General features: G+C 40.0%; 1 protein-coding gene across 1 annotated transcript; it reads left to right on the top strand.

Annotated features, from left to right (window-relative positions):
* The first annotated feature begins 8327 nt into the window (after window positions 1–8327).
* On the top strand, window positions 8328–24679 carry LOC121522175 (sodium- and chloride-dependent GABA transporter 2-like). The gene is made up of 13 exons (XM_041806313.1): window positions 8328–8445; window positions 8524–8658; window positions 14882–15022; window positions 17341–17428; window positions 17550–17682; window positions 17763–17897; window positions 21381–21484; window positions 21606–21730; window positions 22431–22543; window positions 22627–22764; window positions 23616–23718; window positions 24243–24343; window positions 24488–24679. The coding sequence occupies exons 1-13, from the start codon at window positions 8328–8330 to the stop codon at window positions 24677–24679; spliced, it is 1626 nt and encodes a 541-aa protein (XP_041662247.1).
* Window positions 24680–25424: the final 745 nt, after the last annotated feature.

Raw genomic sequence — 25424 nt, 5'->3', positions numbered from 1 at the left:
TTCTAGAAACATGTGTGATGTCACTGGATGTGATCATTAAAAAGTCTAAACTATGTTCAGTATATAACCCTAAACTTTTAACTTTTTTTTTTCTATATGTTTATACTTCTTTTAGACAAATGGTAAGTAGCATCAGATGCCTATCATCCCACCTACATTAACCAGCCACTTCATCAGGTTTATCAACATTAACATCAACATTGACAGCCAATATGGCAGCAACCATACACGGGCATGGGCAAGACTATCTGCTGCAGTTCTTACCGAGCATGAGAATGGGGAAGAAAGGTGATTTTATTGACTTTGAACATGTCATGCAAACCTATTCTGACCCTAATATACCAGTAATAATAAAGACTCGTCAGTCCAGACATTTACACAATCTTCTGATGTCCACATTTGGTGAGCCTTCGCCAAACATAGCCTCAGTCTCTTGTTTCTAGCCAATACGAATGAAAGCCAGTGTGTTCTCCTGAGTCTCCTACAAGGTTTAACATGTCCAGAGAAGCTCTTCCACATATTTTAGCTGACAAGAGCAATATCAGACCGTTTAGCAGGTTTAATTCATTTTAACATTAATTCTGAACCTTAGCTGGCCAAGGTGTAACTTTTATCTTTTTAACAAAATAAAAAGGCATACATTTAGAGCAAGGCTGTAAATAAAGCAGCAAAAAATGCTCTTTTTTTCTCTACATTGCATCGTATTGTGTGAATATTGTACGGTCAGTATTTGAACAATATTAGGTCTTCTGCAGCAAATCATACATTTTCATTTGTTACACGCCATTTCAACACTCAGTAATTAACTAATAGTAATGAACAGTAATTCATTGTTTCAATATATTTACAGGGATGTAACCAACTACGGTTTGCATGATAGAAGATATTTTGAAACTTTTGACACTTGGACTCCTCGTTAGGGACCAGGGGTCCTCCCCACAATTTTTCTAAGTCCATTGTGATGCCATTACACACATTAAGAATATCCATCTTAAACAGTGTCGGGTAGCGTTACTTTTGAAACTAACTCGTTAGGTTACTGCGTTACATATAGAGAAAAATAATTTGTTACGTTACTCCGTTACCTCCCTTTACAACTAATGCATTAGAGTACTTTTGCGTTACTAAATGTTAAAACCCTTTAGCCACTTGTTCCTGTAAAAACGACAGATAATGACCACACGTCTGCATTTAAATGTGCAGACCCTAATGTCAATGTACAGCCTAATTTACAGCCCATAATCTGTATCTCTGCAGCCTTACAACACCGCTAACAGACAGGAAAACCTTTACATCTCTTTAATGATCTGACAACAAGATAAGCAGAGGCGGACAGAATCACTCCAACGCTGTGCATAATAACCACGCCTAACTGGAACAGCTTAACAGCTGATTCAATGAAAGCAAATGGAGCTTTTAAACTTAAGTTTCACCAGGATGCCGTTCTTGTCCCTTTGATCCAAAAATCCATCATAATGGGGATAATCCCACAGTGGCCTGCTGTCCTCTCTTTCATCTCACTGTCTCAACACGCTAACAATGCGTAGTGGCACAGAATGTTTACCTTCTGCTGGCACGTGCCAACATGACTACAGGAAGAGAGAAGGACAAACAAAGCAGATGCTTCAAGGAGCTTATTTTTTTCTTTCTCTCTTTTTGAAGCCACTGAAGAGAGAGGAAATTTAGGATTTTTCTTTCAGTAGTGCTTTTATGAAAATGTAACCAATAGGGATTACTTGAATTGTAAAACTAACGCGTTGCGTTACTCATTACTCCAAAAAAGTCATCTGAGTACTCTCACGGATTACTTTGTAACGTGTTACCCCCGACACTGATCTTAAACACTGAAAGACATTTTAGATGTTTACCTTCAATTTGATACACAAATCCAGAGTATTGTGGAAAAGTCCAATTTGCAAAGGTTTCCTGAGCCTTCATTCTCCCACTGTACACCACCAAGACAACCAGTGTCATCCTCCACAAGGAGGGGAAGCCACAGAAGGTCACTGCTGAAAGGACTGGCTGTTCTCAGAGGGTGTGTCAGAGCATATTCATGGAAAGTTTACTGGAAGAGAAGAGTGTGGTGAGAAAAGGAACACAAGCAAGAGGGATGAGCTCAGCCTTCAGAGGATTGTCAAACAAGGCAGACTGAAGACCTAAAGGGAGCTTCACAAGGAGTGGACTAGAGTCACTGGATCAAGAGCCACCACACAGTCAGGTTCAGGAAATGGACTATAAGTGTTGTGTTCTTAGTGTTGAGTCAATCTTGAACCACAGAAAATGTTACAAGCATCTCACCTGGACTAAGGAAAAAAAGAACTGGACTACTGCTCAGTGGTCCAAAGTCCTGTTTTTAGATGAAAGTAAACTTTGCATTCATTTGGAAATCAAGGTCCCAGAGTCTAGAGGAAGATTTGAGAGGTGCACAATCCTAAGTGCTTGAAGTCCAGTGTTTTCAGTTTCCACAGTCAGTGATGGTCCATGGTGCCATGTCATCTACTGCTCTTGGTCCACTGTGCTTTTTCAAGTCCAGCATCAATGCTGTCAGCCATCTACCAGGAGATTTTAGAGCACTTCATGCTTCCATCTGCTGAGAAGCTTTACAGAGATTCTGATTTCCCCCTCCAGCAGGACTTGGCATCTGCTCACAATGAAGCCAAAACTACCAGAGACTGATTTGCTGACCATGGTATGACTGTGTTTGATTGGCCAGCCAATTGGCCTGACCTAAACCGTAGAAGATACCAAACACAATATCACAAAACATTGACAAATGTCCTTAACATGAGCCTAAAGCAGAATATGCACCAGCATCAAAATGTCAGTTTTCAGTAGGGGGTGGGTGACTTCATCAGCTGATAACTATGACTCAGCTACCACTCAGAAATAGCAGGTCGGGAGATGACGAGTTCTGATGCCTTCTGTACCCCGCTCTCCCCTCACTTCTCTTCTCCTAGACCTGCTGTGAACACAGACACCAGCAGCAGACTAGCTCTCCCATCACAGCCCGCCACTGTCTCTGGTCTTGTTTGGAGGTGAGTGTTGATGTACAGAGGACTCCAGTTTACAAAAGACATGACCAAGTAGCCTGTAGTTAACGTGTATGTTGCTAATGCACATGTATGATCACTAGCTGAGTTTGCTTTAGCTTTATCATGGCCATACAGGCTAATATATACTGTACTAAAGGGGGGAAACTACAGGTGAATACGTGTATCTAAAAATCTGTCATCAATATAAAAGCATTGATATGCAAATTAGCGCATTTTAAGTAAATAGAGCTAATTTGCACGTATTTGACGAGGCACTGCAGGTGAATAGGATAAAAAATGAACTAAAACAGATCACCATCGAACTTGCCCAGTTAATTACAAGACAGTATTTTACCTGAAATGTTTAAATATGTAGAGGAGCTTGTTTGAGGAAAATCTAAAGATGCAAACAGACAGAGGGCAGTAAAAATAAACACCATCTAAATGTGTATTTTTGGAAGTTTTCTTTCTTTTAGAGTGAAAGAAGACATGCATGCAAAATAGACCAAAATCTCTAACTTGACCAGAACATGAACACAAAATGTTCTAATCTCTAGAGTCCTGTCTGAAACAGCTACTGCATTGTTTTGATTATAGACTCCTCATCTAAAATCTATTAATTCTACTAGATATTTGATACCAGACGGACCTCCTCCAGATGTGAAACATACACTAAAACTAAGATCATGTCACCATCAGTTAGTATGTGCTTGTTTGGAGAGGGCATAATAATGATAATAATAATAATAATGATGGTAATTCTAATAATAAACATAATAATAACGTATCATTAAGAAATTCTGTATTCTGTTGCTTAGCTATAAACACTCAGATAATTTACATTTTAATCATGTCTAAAGCACAATGCCATTTCTATTTTGTCAATAATTTTTAGCAGTGATTTTTAGTATTTCTGCTGTTTTCCCCAGTAAAATTAACAAAGTTAGCAGTAGAGGAGTGTAGATGCACTAAGCCTTATTGTTGCAACTAATCATCGGCCTAATGCAGTTTAGAGGGTAGTTTGGTTTGCTCAATTATGTAGAGAACAGTCTTTTTCAGTTCAAGCACTTTTTATTTCAATTAAACCAATAGAATTCAAAGAATTTATTGTCTTGTTCAAAAATAAACAAATTAATAGTTCATGTTTTTTTTTTCTTGAGAACTCTTCCTTCACCATGCCCCTCTCCCTGGTAGCTACAGTCAGTTATTCTAAATATTTACAAGACTAGTAGCATAGAAAACGTACACATGGTGTCATTATTTTATTCTGGCCTCCTCTTGTGATAAACCCAGTGAAAACTAAAGAAGACATTGTCTTTGTGTGATCGATTTATTATTTTGTAGAAATCTGTTAAGTATTCATCAACTTAACGTGAGGGTATTGAAATAAATGAAATCAAGTATCTCAGGGTCTTGTTCACGAGTGAGGGAAGAATGTAACGGCAGATCGACAGGCGGATCGGTGCGGCGTCGGCAGTGATGCGGTCTCTGCATCGGTCTGTCGTGGTGAAGAGCTGAGTCGAAAGACGAAGCTCTCGATTTACCGGTCGATCTACGTTCCCACCATCACCTATGGCCACGAGCTGTGGGTTGTGACAGAAAGAACAAGATCATGGATACAGGCAGCTGAAATGAGTTTCCTCTGCAGGGTGTCTGGGCTCTCCCTTAGAGATAGGGTGAGAAGCTTGGCCACCCGGGAGAGACCTGGAGTAGAGCCGCTGTTCCTCCGCGTTGAGAGGAGCCAGATGAGGTGGCTTGGGCATCTGGTCCGGATGCCTCCTTGATGCCTCCCTGGTGAGGTGTTCCAGGCAAGTCCCACTGGGAGGAGGCCCCAGGGAAGACCCAGGACATGGTGGAGAGACTATGTCGCTCAGCTGGCCTGGGAACGCCTTGGGATCCCCTGGGAAGAGCTGGATGAAGTGGCCGGAGAGAGGGAAGTCTGGGCTTCCCTGCCTAAACTGCTGCCCCCGTGACCCGATCTCGGATAAGCGGAAGAAGATGGATAGATGGATGGGTTTTACCATTAGGCAATAGTATGGGAAAATGGTTTTCAAATTGTGAGGCAGGCCTGCACCAAACGTCAGGGGAGGTCTAGAACCATAAACCAGATAAAAAGATAAATAGCTTTGCTAACTTCTGCTGCTGTGTCTATTTTTGTGGCACAGCGCAGGGTGGCAGAGCGTGGCGCACCCCGCGCAGTGGTAATTTTGTCCGGCGCACCACCGTGCGCAGCCAATTTGGCAATTTGGTAGACCGGGCTGTGCCAAGGTGGGTGTGGCGGCACACCAGGGGGAGGTGTCGACAGATTCAGCTTGGCGCAGTGACAATTTCGTGCCAAAACACTGCGCGGAAGGTGCGCTGAAAGCCCGCCAGCTTCAACCTGGTCTATTCTCGGCGCAGGTGAAGCGCGCCCGGTGTAGTGGTAATTTGGCTGACAGGTGCACAGTGCGCACACGTCACCAAAACCTCACAGGCAGGTTTCCAGAGTGTCAGGCACATTTCAATGCAATAAACAATCACAGCAACCACTATTTAATGTAATCGTCTAAACCAGCATATACATTTGTATCTATATAAATTGTCCCGTCACATCTGATGTCAGATCAAAGATGTTTGTCATGCGTAATTGAAACTCAACCTGATAGCAGCTGGGAGTGATTAAAAACTAACGAGTTCACATCTCTCAGCCAACCACAAACAGCCACGGCATCCAATACGGGGTATATATTCGACTTCTCTCATCTCATGAAATTCAAAAAAAAAAAAAAAAAAAAAAACGAGAGAGACGCTCGCTGAATGAATGTCAGTCAGTCGGTGTCTTAAGGATTTACCTGTGATTGCCCATATTTCTCTGTTTTAATCTTTATTATTAACGTGATCTAAAAGGATGGAGTACATTATTGCAAGGAGGATGAGGAGGAGATACCGGGAGAGAATATATCACCAAAGGTTCTCTTATTTGGCGATGACAGAGCAGGAATGCAGGTGGATCACAAGCATGATGCCTGGATTAGCCTGCTGCTGTGTTTAATGAATTGTCACTTAATTTTGTACTCCTATTCATGACACAGGAACAGATTACATCTGTCCCACGAGGTGGTTCATACAGTGACACGCATCGTGGCCTCTGATGCGCAGCCTGGTGGCCACTGTGTGCATTCTTTGCTCTGACAGCTGTTTTTTTTTTTTTGGCCCTTCTCCTTACAACATTGAACCGTTTTCCAGTTGCGCCGTGCCTGTGCCTGGTCTACGAAAATAGAGCCCACAGTGTCAAAGATGCACAAGATAATGACAGCACAAGGCTGTGTAAACCCTGTGGTCACACTGAGACAAAAGCACTAAGTCTAGTGACCAAACCAGGGGAATTTTGACAGGCACATGAAATTTTGGTCACTGAAGGTAACTGAGACATTTAGCACCGTAAACATGAAGACAGCCCCTTGGCACCAGCAATGATCAAAAGTGAGTACCAGGCAAGGCTGAAGGTGGAGGATGATTTGCAGTTATGCAATCCTGCATCAACTACATAGACAAAAACTGTTCCCACTAAATTATTATTTATTTATTTAACCAGGCTAGACCCATTAAGCTCAGAGATCTCTTTTCAAGGGATAGCTGACCAAGATACACAGTTTCATCAAACAATACTCTTGGACACGTACAGTTCACATAAAGAGAGAGAAAACTATTTGAAGTCATCACTTAATTCTAATGTTTTCACTGCAGATTTAAAAACATTCAGAAACACCAAGTTTTGCAGCTTAAATTCAGTCTGCAGATTGTTCCAAACAAAAAAACCTAAAAGCCTTCTTTCCCAGCTCTGTTCAGACTTTGGGAACTTTGCATCAAATACAATGTTGGTCCATCATATTTCTTCCACTTATCACAATTGGATCTAAATTTTCCCCTTAAAGCCTGTTAACTCAAATAATAGCCAGCAAATTCACATTTTTTTTGTAACTGAAATGTTTATTTAACCTTCTATCCAAATCCCAAAAAAATAGAAATTGCGGGGTCTTCCTGGTCATTCCAAAGTCAAGGCTGAAATCTAAAGGAGACAGGGCTTTAGCTGTCAGGGCTCCTCAACTTTGGAACGACCTGCCCAAGGAGATAAGGCTGGCAGATTCGGTGACATTGTTTAAATCACTCCTTAAAACCCACTTTTATGTGATGTCCCTTCTAACTATTTATCTATTTTATTATTTCTCTTTTATTTACACTGCTACTCTTATTCTTTTTATAATTTTATACCCTTCTTTCTTATCTCAAGTTCATTTACTTTATTATCTCGTGTTTACCTTCCTAAATTTTACTTACCTGTCCTCGTTTCTATTACATTTCTGTCTTTAATCTTATCTTTGTTTTATTCCCACTGATGTGACGTCCTCATCTTCATGTATTTGTTTGGTTGTTTGTTTGAATATATGTATTTAACTCTCCCACATCCTATGATATCTTTCAGAATATTATCATAGGAATCATATCATTTTTCACTGACTCCATTATATTTTAGATTTTATAATCTTCTACAGTAACTGCCATTCAAGATCTACTTGTGCCATTTTCATTTTTGTTATTTTTCCTCTGTGTCCACATTATGTTCATTTTACGGAGCTCCTATTCTGCTTTTTTTACCCCAAGTTTTTGCTCTTGCTGTGTGTATAGCACTTTGTAAACAACTGTTTTTAGAAGTGCTTTATAGATAAAGTTATTATCATTATTATTATAAAATTACACACACACACACACACACATATATATATATATATATATATATAAAAGCCCTACAGTTGATTATCGGTTGCCAAAAATGCCTTAATCCATCAAATGTGACGCAACCGATAATCAACTGTAGGGCTTTTCTATCATTTATCTGCCTGTGTTAACAAGATTTTTAAGTAATTTATTGATCATTTTGATGAGATAGAGGTCCCATAAAAGTCCAGCAGATCTGCAAAGTGACCATTAACCATTCAAAAGAACTGAAGCAAATATGAAAACTATTAAACTATACTATCAATTTTGATTTAAACTAAATACTTCACAATAACGACCTTTACTTCCTGTATATTGTTCAAATAAAAACACAATGCATCTGAAACTCTGAGAAAAATTAACATTTTGGCTGAGAACTGATTAACTGCTCAGGCAGTTGTTCATTACATGATGAGTGGTGAATATAAAGCAGAGAAGGCCTGACCACAGAGCACATGGGCTAAAACAGTCAATTCAGTCTAGATGGAAGCTTTGGATATGCTGAATAAAAAATGTGCAGAAAAAGAGAAGCATGTGGCTATGGAGGAGAGAGGACACTGGGAAAAGAAAGTGGAGTTCCTCCTGGCGGTGGCGGGTAACATCGTCGGTCTGGGCAACATTTGGAAATTTCCTTACCTGTGCTACAAAAATGGAGGAGGTGAGCAAATATGATGAAGATGAATTCATACGTGGAGTCTGTGCTTGGTTTGCAGTGTAGTTTAATCTGTAAATGCAGGAGCCTTCCTGGTGCCGTATCTTGTGTTTGTGGTGACGTGTGGCGTACCTCTGTTTCTGCTGGAGACCACCATGGGTCAGTACACCCAGGAGGGAAGCGTCACCTGCTGGAGGAAGCTCTGTCCATTAGCAGAAGGTAAACTCTTCAGGACATCACTGGAGAAAAGCAAGGCAAAAAACATGCAAAACACACAAATCTGAAGTATCATCTGTTTTGGTTGATTTTACCTCATTTTGTTCTTTTATTAGGCATTTATGCCAAGAAGGAGTTTGTGTAGCAGTAACACATTAACATAAACACAAAGAATGACAGGCACACTTTAGAAATTCATTTCAGTTATGAAGGTAAACATTGACAAAAGTAACAACTACATGGCCATCCAAAGTCCCAAAGTAAGAAAAATATTTTTGAACAAAGGCTGTGGGAAATGCTCCAGTTGTTGTACGCAAAGTAGTGCTGTGTTTACAGCCTGTTCTTATCTTTACAAGATTTTTTTTAATCCAGAAGTTTTCAGAGTAGTTTTAATAGGCAAGACTCATCTGCTGTTCTTTCAAGAAAGCACAAACTGTCATCGTTTCAAAAGTGAACACCAACCTGCATATTAACTCAAATGCATATTAGCATGCAGACATGTTGAAGATGAGATCATGAGAGAGATGACAAGTTCAACCTGAGTATCAGAATGGTGACCAGAGATGATTTATTGAACGTGCCATGGTTGTTTGTGCCAAATGGGCCGGTCTGAGTCTTTCACAAACTGCTGATCTACTGGGATGTTCACACAGCCATCTCTAGGGTTTACAGAGAATGGTGGGAAGGGATGAACTACTCAGTGAGCGGCAGTTCTCTGAGCCAAAATGCCTTGTTGATGTGAGGGCAGGTTTGAGATTACAGAAAGGCAACTGTAACTCAAAATAACCATTTTTATTATAATCAAAGTATGCAGAGGAGCATCTATGAACGCTGAACATGTCATGGCTATATTTTAAATAACCTTTATGAAATTGGACAGTAGAAGATTGGAAAAATGTTTCCTGGTCTGATAAGTCTCATTTCCTGCTGGTAGGGTCAGATTTTGGAGTATAAATCATGAAAGCCCGCTAGACCACCAACAACCACAGCATGCTGAAGGTCACTTAAATCCCTTTTCTTCACCAATTCAGTGCTCGGTTCAAAGCAGGTCAACTCCACCATGTCTACACACCTTAGTGCATTGCTTGCTGCCATGTGTTTAGAAATTACTCTTAATGAGCAGTTGACCAGGTATACTTAATAAAGTGACAGCTGATGGTCCCCCTCAGATATTCACTCATTTTTCTACCCTACAGACTTTATCTTCTGTTTCCTCAAACTTTTAAGCAATACACATTAAAAGACAAAAAACAAACTTACTTTCGAACAAGCTCCCTGTCTCTAAAAGAGTGTCGGCATTATCTTTAAAAAAGTAATTTAAAGAAAGTAAAGTAAAGATCACTGATTTCACAAAAACATGAAACACTTCTTTAATCTTACTGAGATGTTTTGTCTTAAGCATATATACTTACATTACCACGTTACGATTCTGCCTGGCATCAGTCATGTTATTGTCAAAGAGGAGGCAGCTATACAAGCCTTTTCAGGCCTTTGACCTCTGCGGCACAATGTTTTAATGAGCTGAACAAAACCCATGAGCAGAAACACCTGAAATTGTACAAAAAATAAAATATACAGTTGCAAGAAGAAGTATGTGAGCCCTTTGGGATTTCTTGGATTTCTGCATAAATTGGTCATAAAATGTGTTCTTATCTTCATCTAAGTCACAACAATAGACAAACACAGTCTGCTTAAACTAATACAGCACAAAAAATGATATGTTTTTATGTTTTTATTGAACAAAACATATAAACATTCACAGTGCAGGGTGAAAAAGTATGTAAATCCCTAGGCTAATGACTTTTCTAAGAGCTAATTGGAGCCAGGAGTCCTATCAATGTGATGAGATTGGATGTGTTGGTTAAAGCTGCCCTGCCCTATAAAAAACACACACCAGTTTTGAATTTGCTGTTCTTCAGACGCATTGCCTGATGTGAACCATGCCTGGCACAAAAGAGCTCTCAGAAGACCTACGATCGAGAATTGTTGACTTGCATGAAGCTAGAAAGGGTTACAAAAGTATCTCTAAAAGCCTTGATGTTCATGTGTCCACGGAAAGACAGACTGTCTACAAATGGAGAAGGTTCAGCACTGTTGCTACTCTCCCTAGGCGTGGTCGTCCTGTCAAGATGACTGCAAGAGCACAGCAAAGAATGCTCAATCTACAATAAGTAAAACATTAAACAAGAATGAAGTTCATGGGAGGACACCACAGAGGATTAGATTAGATTAAATTTTATCATTGTGTCATGCATAAACAATATGCCCAGCCCAAATGGGCTTACAAGACACCATTATCTTTACAGAAAGACCAGAAACCAAAAGTAGACGCTCAATAATATGGTAGACTAGTTAAACCATCCTGCCGCATCTTCTAGGCTTTTGCAACGAAAGAGGCCAACTTATAAATATTAAAAGTAAACAACCATTCCATCCTGTCATCGTCATTGCTCCGGAATATTTCAGGATTTTTTGTACAACAGTACAAAAGAAAATAGGATTCATTCTCAACTTCTCCTAAATCACAGAGTTCACACAGTCTCTGCTCCTCAGGGATGTTTTAAAACCTGCCAACTTCCAGAGCTAGAGGGAGGTTTCCTGTTCTTAGCTGGGCAACCAAAGATCTCTGACTTCTTGTTAAGTAAGCTTTAACATAAAATTTAGTACCATAATCATGCTTGATTTGAATATATGTCCTCAGTTTAGGTTTTTCCAAGACATCGTTTAACCATTTATATTCAAATCTAGATAGTAGCTTCTCTCTAATTGTTTTAACGCTGCATGGTAAATTATTTCTATATACATGTTGTAACTCAGCTTCACTAAAAATAGCATGAAGCTCTGCAGCCCATGAAGAATTCTTAACTCTTGTCCAAAGAAAAATTTTCTTATTGATCCTATTATTAGGCATATTAATAAAACGATTCCATAGTCTTATCATATCACATTTCCTCCTAATTGAACCAGGAATCCAACCCATGTCACCCTCAGCAGCCAGGATAGGAGCAAATTTATGAATACCCAGATAACAACAAATTGCTCTGATTTGTATAGAATCTGAAGCTGTGCTTGATTTAAATCCCCAAACACCAGCAGCATGATTACAAATAGGATTAACACAGGCATCATACAGCTGAGTGTAAGTGGAGTATCCCAAATGTTTGCAGATCTTCAATTTGTTGACAATAGACCCCAGAGCTCTGCTAGCTGAACCAGCTAGAAGTTTGAATCCAGTTTCATAAGTCATAAATGCATCAAGAGGAAATCCTAAATATTTATAGTCTGAAGTGTATTCTAAATTTATGTTTCCAAATCTCAATTCTGTCCTGCTCCTCGGAATACTCTTTTTTCTGAAATGAATGACTTGAGTTTTACTCTGATTTATTGATAACTGCCATTTATAACACCAGTTTTTTTAAATGTTTAACATATTCTGCAAATCTTCCTCTGATTCAGCCAACATCGTCCGCATACATCTAGATACTCACCGTCAATTCTTCCAAATGTATACCTAACTAAGCATTCTTGATTTCGAGAGCCAGGTCATTAATATAAAGAGAAAAAAGACTAAGGGACAAAACATCACCTTGTTTGACACTATAGGGAGTTTTAAACCAGTCAGTCCTTTCATCATTCCCTTGGACACAGGCAGCAGAGAAGCTGTATAAAGATTTTAGAGCTTGATAGAACTTGCCATCCACCCCAGCTTGTAGAAGTTTTAAAGAAAGTAAATCTCTATTGACCCAGTCAAAAGCTTTCTGAAAATCAATAAAACAAACAAAAGTAGATTTGCTTTCAGAAATTCGTGACCTAATAATTGTTGTGATTGAGTGAATATGATCAATGCATGCCCTGTCCTGTCTGAACCCATTCTGCTCATCAACCAAGTATTCAATTGTCTCCAGGTACTGTGTCAAGCGAACATTTAGAATACTGGAGTATAATTTATAAACTGTACTAAGAAGGCTGATTCCCCTGTAGTTAAGTGGTACTCTCAAATTATTCTTGGGTGATTTTGGAATAGATATAATGATTGATTTACACCCTAAGGAGGGAATAATACTATACTTAAAACAGAACTGAAATAAGCTGTGGAGTATTTTTAAGAGGGGTGGTGATTTTAGCACTTCGTTTGGAATTTCTTCCACACCTACAGCTTTCTTAATCTTTGACCTATTTATAGCAGTGCTTACCTCCTCCACGGTAATATGATTCAAAATTAAATCTGATGTGTAATTTTCTAGAATTATTTTACTCTCCATGTCATCTTTCAGTTTAAGTGCATCACTAAGAAAAGAATCATCAAAATGTGGTGGAATATGACTGCCTGAGTACAGGCTGCCAAATCTTGCTCCCACTTTTTAATCACAAGGTCCTTCCTACATTCCAGCATATCATTATTTAAAACAACTTCCATAGGTATTTTCTGTTTTCTGCTTGGCCCCAGTTTGTCAATTTCTCTCCAAAATTGTTGTGGATTATTAGTTTGTAAATAATCTAACCTCATTGACTGCCCTCTCCAAAATTTCTTTTTATAAAATCTTAATTTTTTATCAAACATACATTGAGCATGTCTGTAATTTTCTCTCAGCTGTTGTTTATTTGAAACATCACTGCAGTGAAGAAAATTCTTTTCAGCTATTTCACGCTCATTCCAGTTTTTGAAGCTGGGAGTTCTTCATTTTTTTACCTGCTGAGATTTATTATGGTTTACATTTTGGGGCTGACAACTATCCATTTCCAAAGTCAGAATATCACAGAACTCATTGTACCATCTATCCACATTATTTTGTGTACCTTCAAGGGTTTCACGTTGTCCAAATAATTCAGATAGAGAAAAATGACACCTATTAGATAACAAAAGACTTGCAGGGAATTGTCTTTTTCTCCTTTTGGGAATAGAAACTAATGGATTTTCATCTGCAATTTGAACTCCAATTTTAAAAGTTAACAGCAACATGGAATGGTCAGGTAACATCTTTCTCCTATCAAATTAGCACAAGTTACAGCATTTTGATCTAAAAGATTCGTTGCTGTTATCACTTTAAATGAAAGACAAGACTCATGGCAACAATGGGGAGTCACTACATAGTCAACCACAGCTTTTCCTCTTACTGAAATGGACGTGAAGTTATCATCATTTATGTTTAATCTGCCATTCAAAATGCAGCATTTAGAATCCTTGAGGAATTCAAGAAAAGATTCACCATGGCTATTGGAACACAAATCTAAGGCCACCCTCAGTGGGACATTGTCTAAATCTCCAATACAGTCCTCTTTATCAGCAGTGCGGCTATTAAAGTCGCCACAAACATAAATAGTATCGGTATCCAGAGAATAAACAAGAGACAATAAACAACTAAAAAACGTGTTGCAATTTCTACCACTTGTAGATCCTTCTGGAGACAAATAACATGAAAAAATCACAAAACTATATTCCAAAACCCGATGCTCAAACAAAAGTCCAATAATGCCGTCAATGGATTTCTCCACAACATTAATCTTAAAGTGCTCAAAAAGTTCCCTTTTAACGAAAAGTCCGACTCAACCAGAGCCTTATGGAGCATGGATGTGTCTGTTTCTATTGTTCCTTAAGACCATCTGTCCACCAACTGAAGCTCAACAGAGGACGGGTGATGCAACAGGACAACGACCCAAAGCATAGAAGTAAATCAACAACAGAATGGCTTCAACAGAAGGAAATACGCCTTCTGGAGTGGCCCAGTCAGAGTCCTGACCTCAGCTCTATTGAGATGCTGTGGCATGACCTCAAGAGAGCGATGCACACCAGACATCCCAAAAATATTGCTGAACTGAAACAGTTTTGTAAAGAGGACTGGTCTAAAATTCCTCCTGACCGTTGTGCAGGTCTGATCTGCAACTACAGGAAACGTTTGGTTGAGGTTATTGCTGCCAAAGGAGGGACAACCAGTCATTAGCCTAGGGGTTCACATACTTTTTCCACCCTGCACAGTGAATGTTTACATGTTTTATTCAATAAAAACATATCATTTTTTGTGCCGTATTAGTTTAAGCAGACTGTGTTTGTCTATTGTTGTGACTCAGATGAAGATCAGAACACATTTTATGACCAATTTATGCAGAAATCCAAGAAATCTCAAAGGGTTCACATACTTTTTCTTGCAGCTGTACGTGCATAAAAGAATGGATGGAGGATGTCTGTTTCTGTTATGTTAGCCAGTAACAGAATGATCTGGATCCACAGGTATCGGCTATGGGGGGCTGCTGATCCTCCTCTACAGCAGTATGACCTACATCATTATTCTGTCCTGGGCTTTGCTCTTTCTGGCGTTCTCCTTCAGCTCTCAGCTCCCCTGGGCCAGCTGCAACAACTACTGGAACACAGGTGAGAGGAAATCCCATGCTATACTTGTATAAAAGAGAATTATTGTTTAAATGGTGTGTTGATGTTGCGGTGATTTCAACACTTAACTTCTATAAATGTTTTAAAAAGATCCCTCCAGTGAATTTGGTTCACTTTTCACTAGGGATGTTCAGATACCATTTTTTCCTTCCAAATATGATTCCAATACTCAGGTGTTGGTTATCGGCCGATACTGAGTACTGATACGGTGAAGGTATGAACTTTCTGGACTGACTGCAGACTAGCAAATTATTTTAGACCGATATCAGAACATGGCTCAATGAATAGAACCATAATGTACAGCATCTCTGTGACCCTAAAGTTGTTTTTCTGCTGATTATTGAGTTTTACTGCTAAATATTAGAATAACAATAATACAGGGGGCTGCATCACAGGCTCTCTCTATCTCTGCCTCCATTATGCTCCATTCAGGCAGCATGACGTGATTATGGAACAGTCTGCCATTGGCTGACAGACCCTCACTAAAGGTAAACAATATGGTGGTTAGCATTCAGTCTGCATTCGAGCAAGCTGTAATAGATGATCGTAATTCAACTAAAATGCATAAAAAGACATTTGATATTGGGATTACTGGTGTGGATTTAAACACTGAAGTCCCAAAAGTGACGTGAGTTCCAGGCTCAGTGAAAATGCTGCTTCAAGGGATTCAAAGGCATCAATAGCACAACGGCAGGCACAACGGCTAGCTTCAAGGGAAAAAACAAATAAGAGGCAACAATTTATGGTTCAAAAGTTATTGAACTTTTGATAAACCGTGTATTTCTTGTAGTGTATGAGCATCGGTCTGGAAAGTGTTTTAACGATCGCATTCAGAGAAAAACTGTCATGCAGTCACCATTCTTTGCTGCTCTGTAAATGGTAGCTCATGCACACACGAAGAATTGATTTCTGGTTTACAGCGCTAGCATTTAACATGGCTAAACAAAGCAAAATATGAAGTGAAATCAAAGGGTATCAGATCTGTGCATAAACTTTTGTACACTCTGATACAAATACCTGCATTTTAAGCAGCATCGGACGTATTTCCGATACTGGTATCAGAATCAGAACAACCCTAATTTTCACAAAGAACCGCAATTTGAGACAGACCAAAAGAAAATATCAACATAAGTGCTGCAGAGTAATACAGTAAAGATGAACTAATTACAGCCAGTGTTATCAATGAGAGTTGGAGGAATAGATGAGGGTTAAGTGTTTAGGGGTAAAGTGATAGGAGTGAGTAAGGGTCAAGGGTGCAAGAGATGTGTGGGTCAAGATATGAAAGGAAGATGGGAATGTTGAATGGGACAGGGTTTTGGATGACAGGATGAGATTCAGGGTAGAGCAATAATGGGAGTAGTAGAAGTAGATCATGTTGGAAAAGTGTAGATAATCAAGGGGTGAGTGTAACATTAGAGGGACTAAGGGATAAAGGGTCAAGGTTTTGAGGGATGACAGTAATGCGGCTCTTCCATTACACTGAGCAGCTTGACTCTACTTGTTTTGGCTCGGCATAGCAGCTGAGCAGTGCAGGGGAATTGCTTTTTAACCACAACAGAGCTGCGAGTTTGAGGTGCGTCTAGCTGATGATGCAGCGTTTTGAGTCGATGATGTCAAGAAGCTTGTTTTGTGTCTTCTGCTGTTCAAGAGTTGCCCATTGTATCTACTTCAAAGTTTGGTGCAGGTGTCCCTGAATGATGATGAACCTCTCTGATGTCACCACAGCACACTTGGAAATGGGTGGGGCGCACTTGAGCCCTGCTCCCGAGCAGGACCATTCTGGGCATAGCTCAGCATAGCATGGCTTGGTTTGGCCAGTCATAGTGGAAAGCCCCATAAGAGTCAAGAGATCAAGGAATAAGATTAAGAGTTGTGGAATGGATGCGAATAAGGGCCAATGGATGAAGAGTGAGGGTTGAGGGAGGAGGGATTTAGGGATGTGGGTCATGGATTGTAGGGATGAAGTGTTGTGAGTACTTTTCCCTAAAAAAGTGGTGATTTTGGAGACAAGAGGTTCTGGCCCAACACCAGCACTATGACTGTGTGCAAAAGTGCATCTAGTCATGCTATATTTTCCCTGGCAAAGTGCACTGTTGTCTCTAACTTACTTACTTGGCTTCCTCAAAAATGTTCCCATGCCACTGATGAGAGGGAGGGTCAAGGGATAAAGGAGTGAGGGGGCAGTGCTAATGGTTGGAGGTTTGGGGTTTTGTAGAGACGACAAATTAATGATTTTTTATCCAAATTTTTAAGTATCATACATCATTAGAAATATATATTAATGGCTGCTCTTCTTTCAGAAAACTGTGTCGACTTCTCAGCACATAACGGCTCCTTTGATTGGACCAACTATACAAACTCAACTTCTGCTGCTACAGAGTTCTGGGAGTATGTCAGTAGACTTACAAATCCACTTTTAAGGGTTTTATTGTCAAAATGCCAAAATAAGACCTACTTAGTTCTGATAAAATATTTTTTCCTGTGTGCGTTTTTTTCTTTTTACTTGTAGAAGACGAGTTCTCGCTATTTCAGGAGGGATTGAGGAGATAGGAAGCATCAGGTGGGAGACAGTGTTGTGCCTGATTGTCATGTGGATCATTTGTTACTTCTGTATCTGGAAAGGAGTCAAGTCTACTGGAAAGGTATTTATATCATCTCCCAAACTATGTTCATATATGTACACTATATCTCTACATCTATGAATGGTGCTTTCCTCTTCCAGGTGGTGTATTTCACTGCTACATTCCCCTATGTGATGCTGCTCATTCTTCTGATCCGTGGACTCTCTCTTCCTGGGGCTCTACAAGGGGTCTTATTTTATCTCCTGCCTGAACCCTCACGGCTCACAGACCCTCAGGTAGGGGCTTTAAATAAAAAGTAAGGTTGAAGGTTCAGTCTCATTTCCTGCATCTACATCGGTGGTCCTTGGCAAACAATGAAATCCAAATGGCTGCTGATGAGATTCAATGGTGTTTGAATACATGTGAGCAAGATAGGTTAATATCATCCTTGGCCATCTTGTTTGAATTTTGCACTTTGAGTGGTCAGAAACAGTGGCAACTGACACGATGAGTATTGAAATATGTTACTAGAATGGTTGTTATGTTTGTGTGATGGTTGGACCCAGGATGCGGAGACGGAGAGCAGTTTAAACAGTTTATTGTGCAGGTAAGTGAAGAGGGGAGGGGGGATTCCAAGAGTCCAAGAGGGAGTGAGAGTGTGCTGGAGCTGGCTGTGGTGATCTGAGCAGGAGGCACTGGAAGAAGGAGGAGAGGCACGTTAGAGGTAAGCACAAAAAGTACAAGCACTGGAGATTACTCGAATAAATCATCAAAAGAGCACTAGAAACTTCTCTGGAGGATCTTGAGAAGGAGCCTGGAGCTGACGTTTACCGTGTGGTAAGGTAGACAAGACTCAGGCGCTGTAGAGAGCTGCAGCCGGTCTTAAGTCGCGTGAGTCCAATGAGTGATTCGCTGCAGGTGTGCACTCTCCACAGCACCAGGGGGGCGGGGTGGATGCCTCAGGAAAAACAAAGTGAAGTTACCAGCCAGCAACCAACTCCAGAAACCGGAAGTTAACAAAATAAATCAATCAATACCAAGTAAAACTCCACAATGGTACCAGTACTAACACACCCAATAACTACAAGACTGAAATATAAACACAGGCTTCAATGCTTCATTTTGGTACCCTGGTTACCACCCTGACACCCCCTGCTACTCCCAATGTGATTTTTGTGCAGTCACACTGACTGACACATTTACTTAACTGTTTGTCTCTGATGCATCTTTAGTAAGTGAATTTTGCTTAAGCCTCTAAAATAAAGTAGCTAGACAAGTTTCCTTTTCTTATCCTGTTGGCAGGAAAAGAATGATTCAGACACTTTCAAAAAGTATCAGTTTAGCACCAATATTGGAAAAACCCACATGATACCCAACCCTAGGTAGGAGTCACCATGTCTCATAGTTGGACGATTCTAGATCATTAGCTTGACGCTAACGCATAATGGAAAAGACTGTTAACAGGCTAACCTAATTAGCGCTATATTTTTAACTGAGAAAACAATCTATTTTTCTGAATATACTAGACATACAATACCATATGCACTCACACTTAACGGTATATAGTGTTTAAACTCTTGGGAAACAAACTTTAAAAACTGATGACTTGCAATGCAGGTCTGATCTGATTGATCTTTATTTTAAATCCTCTCTCTGATTCTGTTATACTGCATGACTCCCTTTAGGCCTCAACTCATGCTGCAAAATGAATGCTGGTAGTTTGTAATGCATCCATGGGTGCATTTTTTTAGCTCTCATGGAGCTCCAATCTCACTCTGTACTTAAGAGGAGAAAACAGGCATGTGCAACTTCTACTAAGAGTCAATGGAAGACCCAAAATGAATACTATTACACTCCAGCAGCAAACATGTGACCAGGAAATAACTAACATATAGAATGTCTCTGATCTACATTTCTGTTGCACATTACACATTATTCACAATCTAACTATATCATATTTACATTTCTTTTCTGAGATTATGTATTTTTATGTTTTAAAAAATGTTGACAGTGAACTGAATACCTGTTATTGTCCTTGTGGAGACCGGTGGGGCAGCAATCTGGTGCCCTCCAGAGACTGGCTGTCACAGGCCTGAAGACTTAGGCCCCATCCACATGGAGACGAATTCAGGAGTATACGCAAAAGTTTTTTGTCATATCGGCGTTTCATCCACATGCAAACAGTGTTTTGGGTGACTGTAAAGGGTACTTTTTGAAAACAGGTCCCAGAGTGCACAAATCTGTGAACTACTACTGTTTTGCCCCCGTGCACTCCATGTAGCCTTGACTGCAGTGTGCAGATCAAGGCGGAGCTCAACGGCGCTTAACGTCGGCATCCCATTGGCTGAGTTGAGTTCGGGGGGCGGAGATGAGTAGATGAGTGGGAGCAAAATTTAGGCGTTTTTTAGCTGATTAGGAGTTTTGTTTTGTTGGGGAGAGACAGGGAGAGAGACAGAAATGAAGTTTCAGCTGTTTGTGGATGAGGGGAGGAAGGAGGAAGACAGCTGGATATGGTCCGGAGTAGATGATTGTAGGTGACGCTTTTTATGAAAATCAGTCATGATAGTAACAGTCAGCCTCTACTTTTAAGACAGCTCTAAACTCTCCTTATGAATATTAGAGGATGCTACGTTAAAGCACGTCAGAACTTATGTGAGATAGCGAGAACAGGGCTAAACCACAGGATGAATAAACTCTTTAACCAGCCAGTATAACTCAGCACTTATCATGTTAACACGTTTTTTTAAAAGAGCTGATGCTCTGATAAACTCTTCAGCAACAAGTGACACACAGCTACCTATGTGTCTGTGTAACCTGCAGAGAGGATCTCATACAGTGTCTCTGGATCAAACAAACTACGGGGAGAGGGGTGGATGTTCTTGAGGTTTGGATATAAAGCACAAGTAGAGGACTTGCTTTGACTAGAAAAATATTAGAGATGACAAGACCATACTTAAAAATAGGGGGATAACCGGCAGAAATTACAAATCAGGAGTAGAGCGGGAGACAGGGTAAAAAAGCGGTTGCAAAATAAAGTTGTATGTAACGAGGCTGAACGCGATTGGTTTATGGAACGTTGAGATGGGTGGAGTCAAAGTGCCGCCCAAACAGAGTGGTGCAGTGGTGACATAATTTTGTAGGCAAACCCGGAAGTTAGCTTTGCATGGGTTCCCTCGGCATGGAGTCTGTGGGATTTTTCAATGGGTTTTTGGATTATTGCTGAAAATAAGATCTGTGTCCAATTAAAGTTTATGAAACTTACGCGTTTTGTCCATAAAGATAACCTTCATAAATTGATAATATAAGAATTGTATCTGGTTCGTTAATCTAACTGTCAAAAGTAAAAAGCTAACCTCATGCTATATTGAACTATAACACGGTCAACTGAATTCACGTCATCACCCATGGATACTACTGAATGGCTCAGTTGCTGTGCTTCAGATGATAACGTATGTAGTCCTTGTTAGCTATCTTTTAGCAGCCGCCTTTAGTAAGACGTGAAAAGATACACAATTCAAAGGAGGGGCATGTTTCAAATGTATTTTATGTCGTAGGATAAAACATTAATGCTCCTGAACTTGTGTTCACCACATATGTACTACCACATTTTCAGTCATTTCAGTGGCTCTGTTCTTTCGCGGATATTTCCTGAAACGGTCCCGTCTTTATGGAAAACTTTTCAAAATGAAACAGCAATATATCGTTTTCGTCTCCATGTGGAGGGGGCCTTAAACAATGCTGTACTTACATTAACTTGCTGTTGCTTTTTCCTGGAACAGGTCTGGATGGAGGCTGGGGCTCAGATATTCTTTTCATACAGCATTGGTGTGGGAACTATAACTGTCCTGGGCAGCTACAACACCTACAACAACAACTGCTATAAGTGAGTATTTGTCAGTGAGGGGTTATTTAAGCAGGATCTTTACAAAAGCTTTTCATATGTGTCAAAAATTCATCAGCAATACTCAATTTATAAACTGTCCTAATCTTGAAATGTTTTTCAGAGACTGTCTGTGGCTGTGTTTACTGAACAGTGGAACCAGCGTGGTAGCAGGGTTTGCAGTCTTCTCTGTGCTGGGGTTCATGGCTCATGAGCAGGGTGTTCCTATTAGTGAAGTGGCTGAGTCAGGTACTACAAGCTAAGATAGTAAGAAAAATGTACTGTTGTCCATTTTAGTGACAAGCTAAGAGACTAGCAGTGCCTATTTACAGCTTTCTCCCATATTTTGTAGCAAACATGTTTTTAAAGGACATGGTGAAATATTATTTGGTCAATAAACCTTGTTGGGTTTGATAAAAATAACAACTCAGTTCAAGACAACAAGTGACCACTGAGGCTGGCAGATGTGAGTGGGCCATGCTTTCCTTAGTAGCGGGCTATTGCAGATTATGTCCATCAGTGGGTGGTCACGGATGTCTGCCGCTGAGGGTCTACACAAAACTGATGTGGATGAATGCATCCCAGACTGATTCCATACACAGTCTGAGTCATCAGATCTTCTTCAGTATGCATTGATGTGCATACACACCAAGCATGAATATATTACAACTATTTTGTCGAACAATGTTAACATTGTAAGCTGTCATTAAAACAAAGTTTGGACCTGTACATCACTGTTTGCTACAAAGGGTGTGTAATGAGCATTAGGTTTTCAGCAGATATGTTCTTGACCTTACACTGAGTTACGTGACATTTGTCCTTCCTCTTTTCTCAGCTTTTAGTATATTTTGAGTAACTGAGTTTTTTCCATCTTGACAGACTGCATAAAAAATCTGGATGCATACTTACCTTTACTTAACTCTTCAGAGTAATAATAATTCTCTTCCAGGCCCAGGTTTGGCATTTATTGCGTACCCTCAGGCTGTAGCCCTCATGCCTCTGCCCCAACTGTGGTCCATCTGTTTCTTTGTAATGATCATCCTTCTGGGTCTGGACACACAAGTAAGATGTAAAAAAACATAGATGTCAGATAAAAGAAACATTTTTATATTTGATTTAAAACAGATTTGACCTTCTCTGTACAGTTTATAACCATGGAGGTGGTGATGACGTCCATCATTGACATATTTCCTACTGTGATGCGCAGAGCAGGCAGACGAGAGGCTTTCCTTCTCCTCTTCTGCCTCACATGTTTCTTCTCTCAGCTTGTCATGATTACTGAGGTCAGTGTTCACTACTGTTGACCTTTTCCTATCTACTGACCTTTAACATCTGATGTCATAATGAGCGCATTCATGTTTGAGTATCTGGAATATGCTCCGTGTTTGCAAACATTGGTCATTATCCCAATTTTGAGAATTTTTCTACCTGAAGAACAGAAAACAGCACACTGTGGCATGTATACACCTGACTACCTGGGCAGAAGCGTCACAGCTATGTCACATATCTACAAAACAAACATGGTGACGGCAACAAGAGGGTTTTATTTATGGAGTGCTTCAGAAATGTTTGGATTCTGGAGCTCCACAGCATACGATGTTTGTTCATCCAGCTGATGTCTGCTTTATATTCTGGTAGAGAGAGGGCTGTGAAGTGTGGTGGCTCCACCTCTGACTTCCTTCCAGTTAATTCTGTATTGAACTTTGGAGTGCTGTTTTGCAATATCCAGATTACTGTCCTGGACTTTGCTGATGATGCTGTTATCCTTGCTGTGACTAGATGTCCTTGTGGTGGCTCTGGTGGGGGTAAAAACCATCACTAATACACTGCCTACCTTGGCATTGTAATCTACTGATCTGCTGACCTTTTTTGCGTATGGTTGGTAAGACTGTGTGTCTAATGCTGAGGTGTTTAGGAGAGTGGGGATACTAGAACAGCAGCTGCACTTCTATAGGCACCTGACACACTTTCTCAGGCCTGATCCAGCTCACTGCACACTAGGTACCCAAGGCCTGGTGGGCTGGTCTAGACACTGGAGGTGACTGTGTGCGTCGTGGAGGGGACATCATGTTTGTTTACATAAAGATAACTGAATAAACCGTTGTCAAATAACAGTCTCTGCTGTCGCCTTTAGGGAGGGATGTATGTGTTCCAGTTATTTGACTACTATGCCTGTAATGGAGCCTGCATCCTCTTCCTCTGTGTGTTTGAGACCCTGGCACTAGGATGGATATTTGGTAGGTATTCTTGTCTGTTTTAAAAGATGGACTCTAGAAAGCTTTATTCAACTTCAAAAGTTAACTCATAGAAAGATGCTGAATTGCCTTGAATGAATTTGAAAATAAAAAACAGAAGTATAGTGATATATACTCACCGACCACTTCATTAGGTATACTGTTTCATCTGCTTATTATTGCAAATATCTACTCAGCCAAACACATGGCACAAACCAATGTATAAGGTATGTAGGCAAGGTCAAGATGAACTGCTGAGGTTCGAATCAAGCATCAGAATGGGATAAAATGTGATTTAAGTGATCTAGAAATGTCTACATGTCTGTATGCAATGACTGCTGCCATGTGATTTGCAGTGATTGATATTTGTGATTGATGTGATTGATATTTATGTCAATGAGCATTTGAACAGGCGTACCTCGATTGGTGAATGTAAGCTCATCTTTAAAACTCATGACATCTTCACAATTATTTAGGCTTCTGTGGTCATTACATGCACTCTTCATGTGACATTATGTCCTTTAAAGGAGTAGATCGTTTGTACGGAATCATAAAGGACATGACAAATGTGAAAGCCAACCCATTCTTCAAAATTTGCTGGCTTTACCTCACACCCCTCGTCTGTTTGGTAAGTAGAGCTTTACATGCTGCACATTTGCTTTAATAAGAACCTACATCTGTATAATTTTTAACTCCTTACTGTAAGTTTTTATGTTCAGTAAAATCTTAGCAGTAAAACAACAGGATAGTACTTTTCTCGTTTTCTTTTCAGGGCTCTTTTATTGGTTCATTAGTTTGGTACCAGCCATTAACCTTCAATCGCTGGTATGTGTATCCGACCTGGGCGTATGTTTTAGGCTGGATAAGTGCCCTCTCCTCCATTCTGCTTGTCCCAGGAGTGGCACTGTATAAACTGGGAACTGGGACTGGAAACCTCTATCAGGTAGAACATCTCCATTGCTAACTGGAACTATTTATTACATAACTGGCATAGCATTTGGTCAAATCAATATAGTAGTTGAACCATGGGACAGAATCCTGAAACCAGCAGCACGATATTAATCTGAGTTTAACTCTGAATTCTCTGAATTTAAGAGGGAAATAGAGGGAAAAGGACATCTGTCTAAAGTTGAAACTATTTTATCACCATAGGGTTCATTCTACCTTGCATTACATCTGTTTGGGGCATTTGGATACCAACTGGTAATCATTTGGTGAGGTTACATCTCAGCAGAAGGAAACGTGAGGATAAACGCTAAACAGTGGCTCACTTTAGCCTTGTTAGCTTTAGCTAAGCTAACATAGCTACCCTAGCTATGTAGTTTATATCACTATGTAAGTCAAAGTAGCTACGTTAGCTTAAGCTTTATGCCTTGTTTCCACACCTGTATGTGACTGCCTCCTAGTGTCCAACGCAAGGAAGTGCCCTTTTTATGGATGGATTAAAAGCTGATAACCTACCTGTAGCCATGCCCATTTTTCACTGTTAAGCAGCTTGGAATATGTGTTTGTGGAATTACTGAGATAAAACCTGACTAATATTGCATGTCAAATATTAGTTGGTCTACCGGGAAAACAGCATTAATTTCATATAGCCTAAGGGCTGCAAGAGCTAAGCTCAGCCGAGCTAACTTGTTTAACAAGTTAAATACTTCCTAGGGGTTTTTTTATCTAATCATTCCCTCTAACTGTTCACTTGAATGCCTAAG

This window comes from Cheilinus undulatus, linkage group 2, assembly GCF_018320785.1.
Source record: "Cheilinus undulatus linkage group 2, ASM1832078v1, whole genome shotgun sequence".
Taxonomy (NCBI): Eukaryota; Metazoa; Chordata; class Actinopteri; order Labriformes; family Labridae; genus Cheilinus; species Cheilinus undulatus.
The sequence above is the reverse complement of the archived record's forward strand: the minus strand, read 5'-3'. Positions and strand labels throughout refer to the sequence as shown.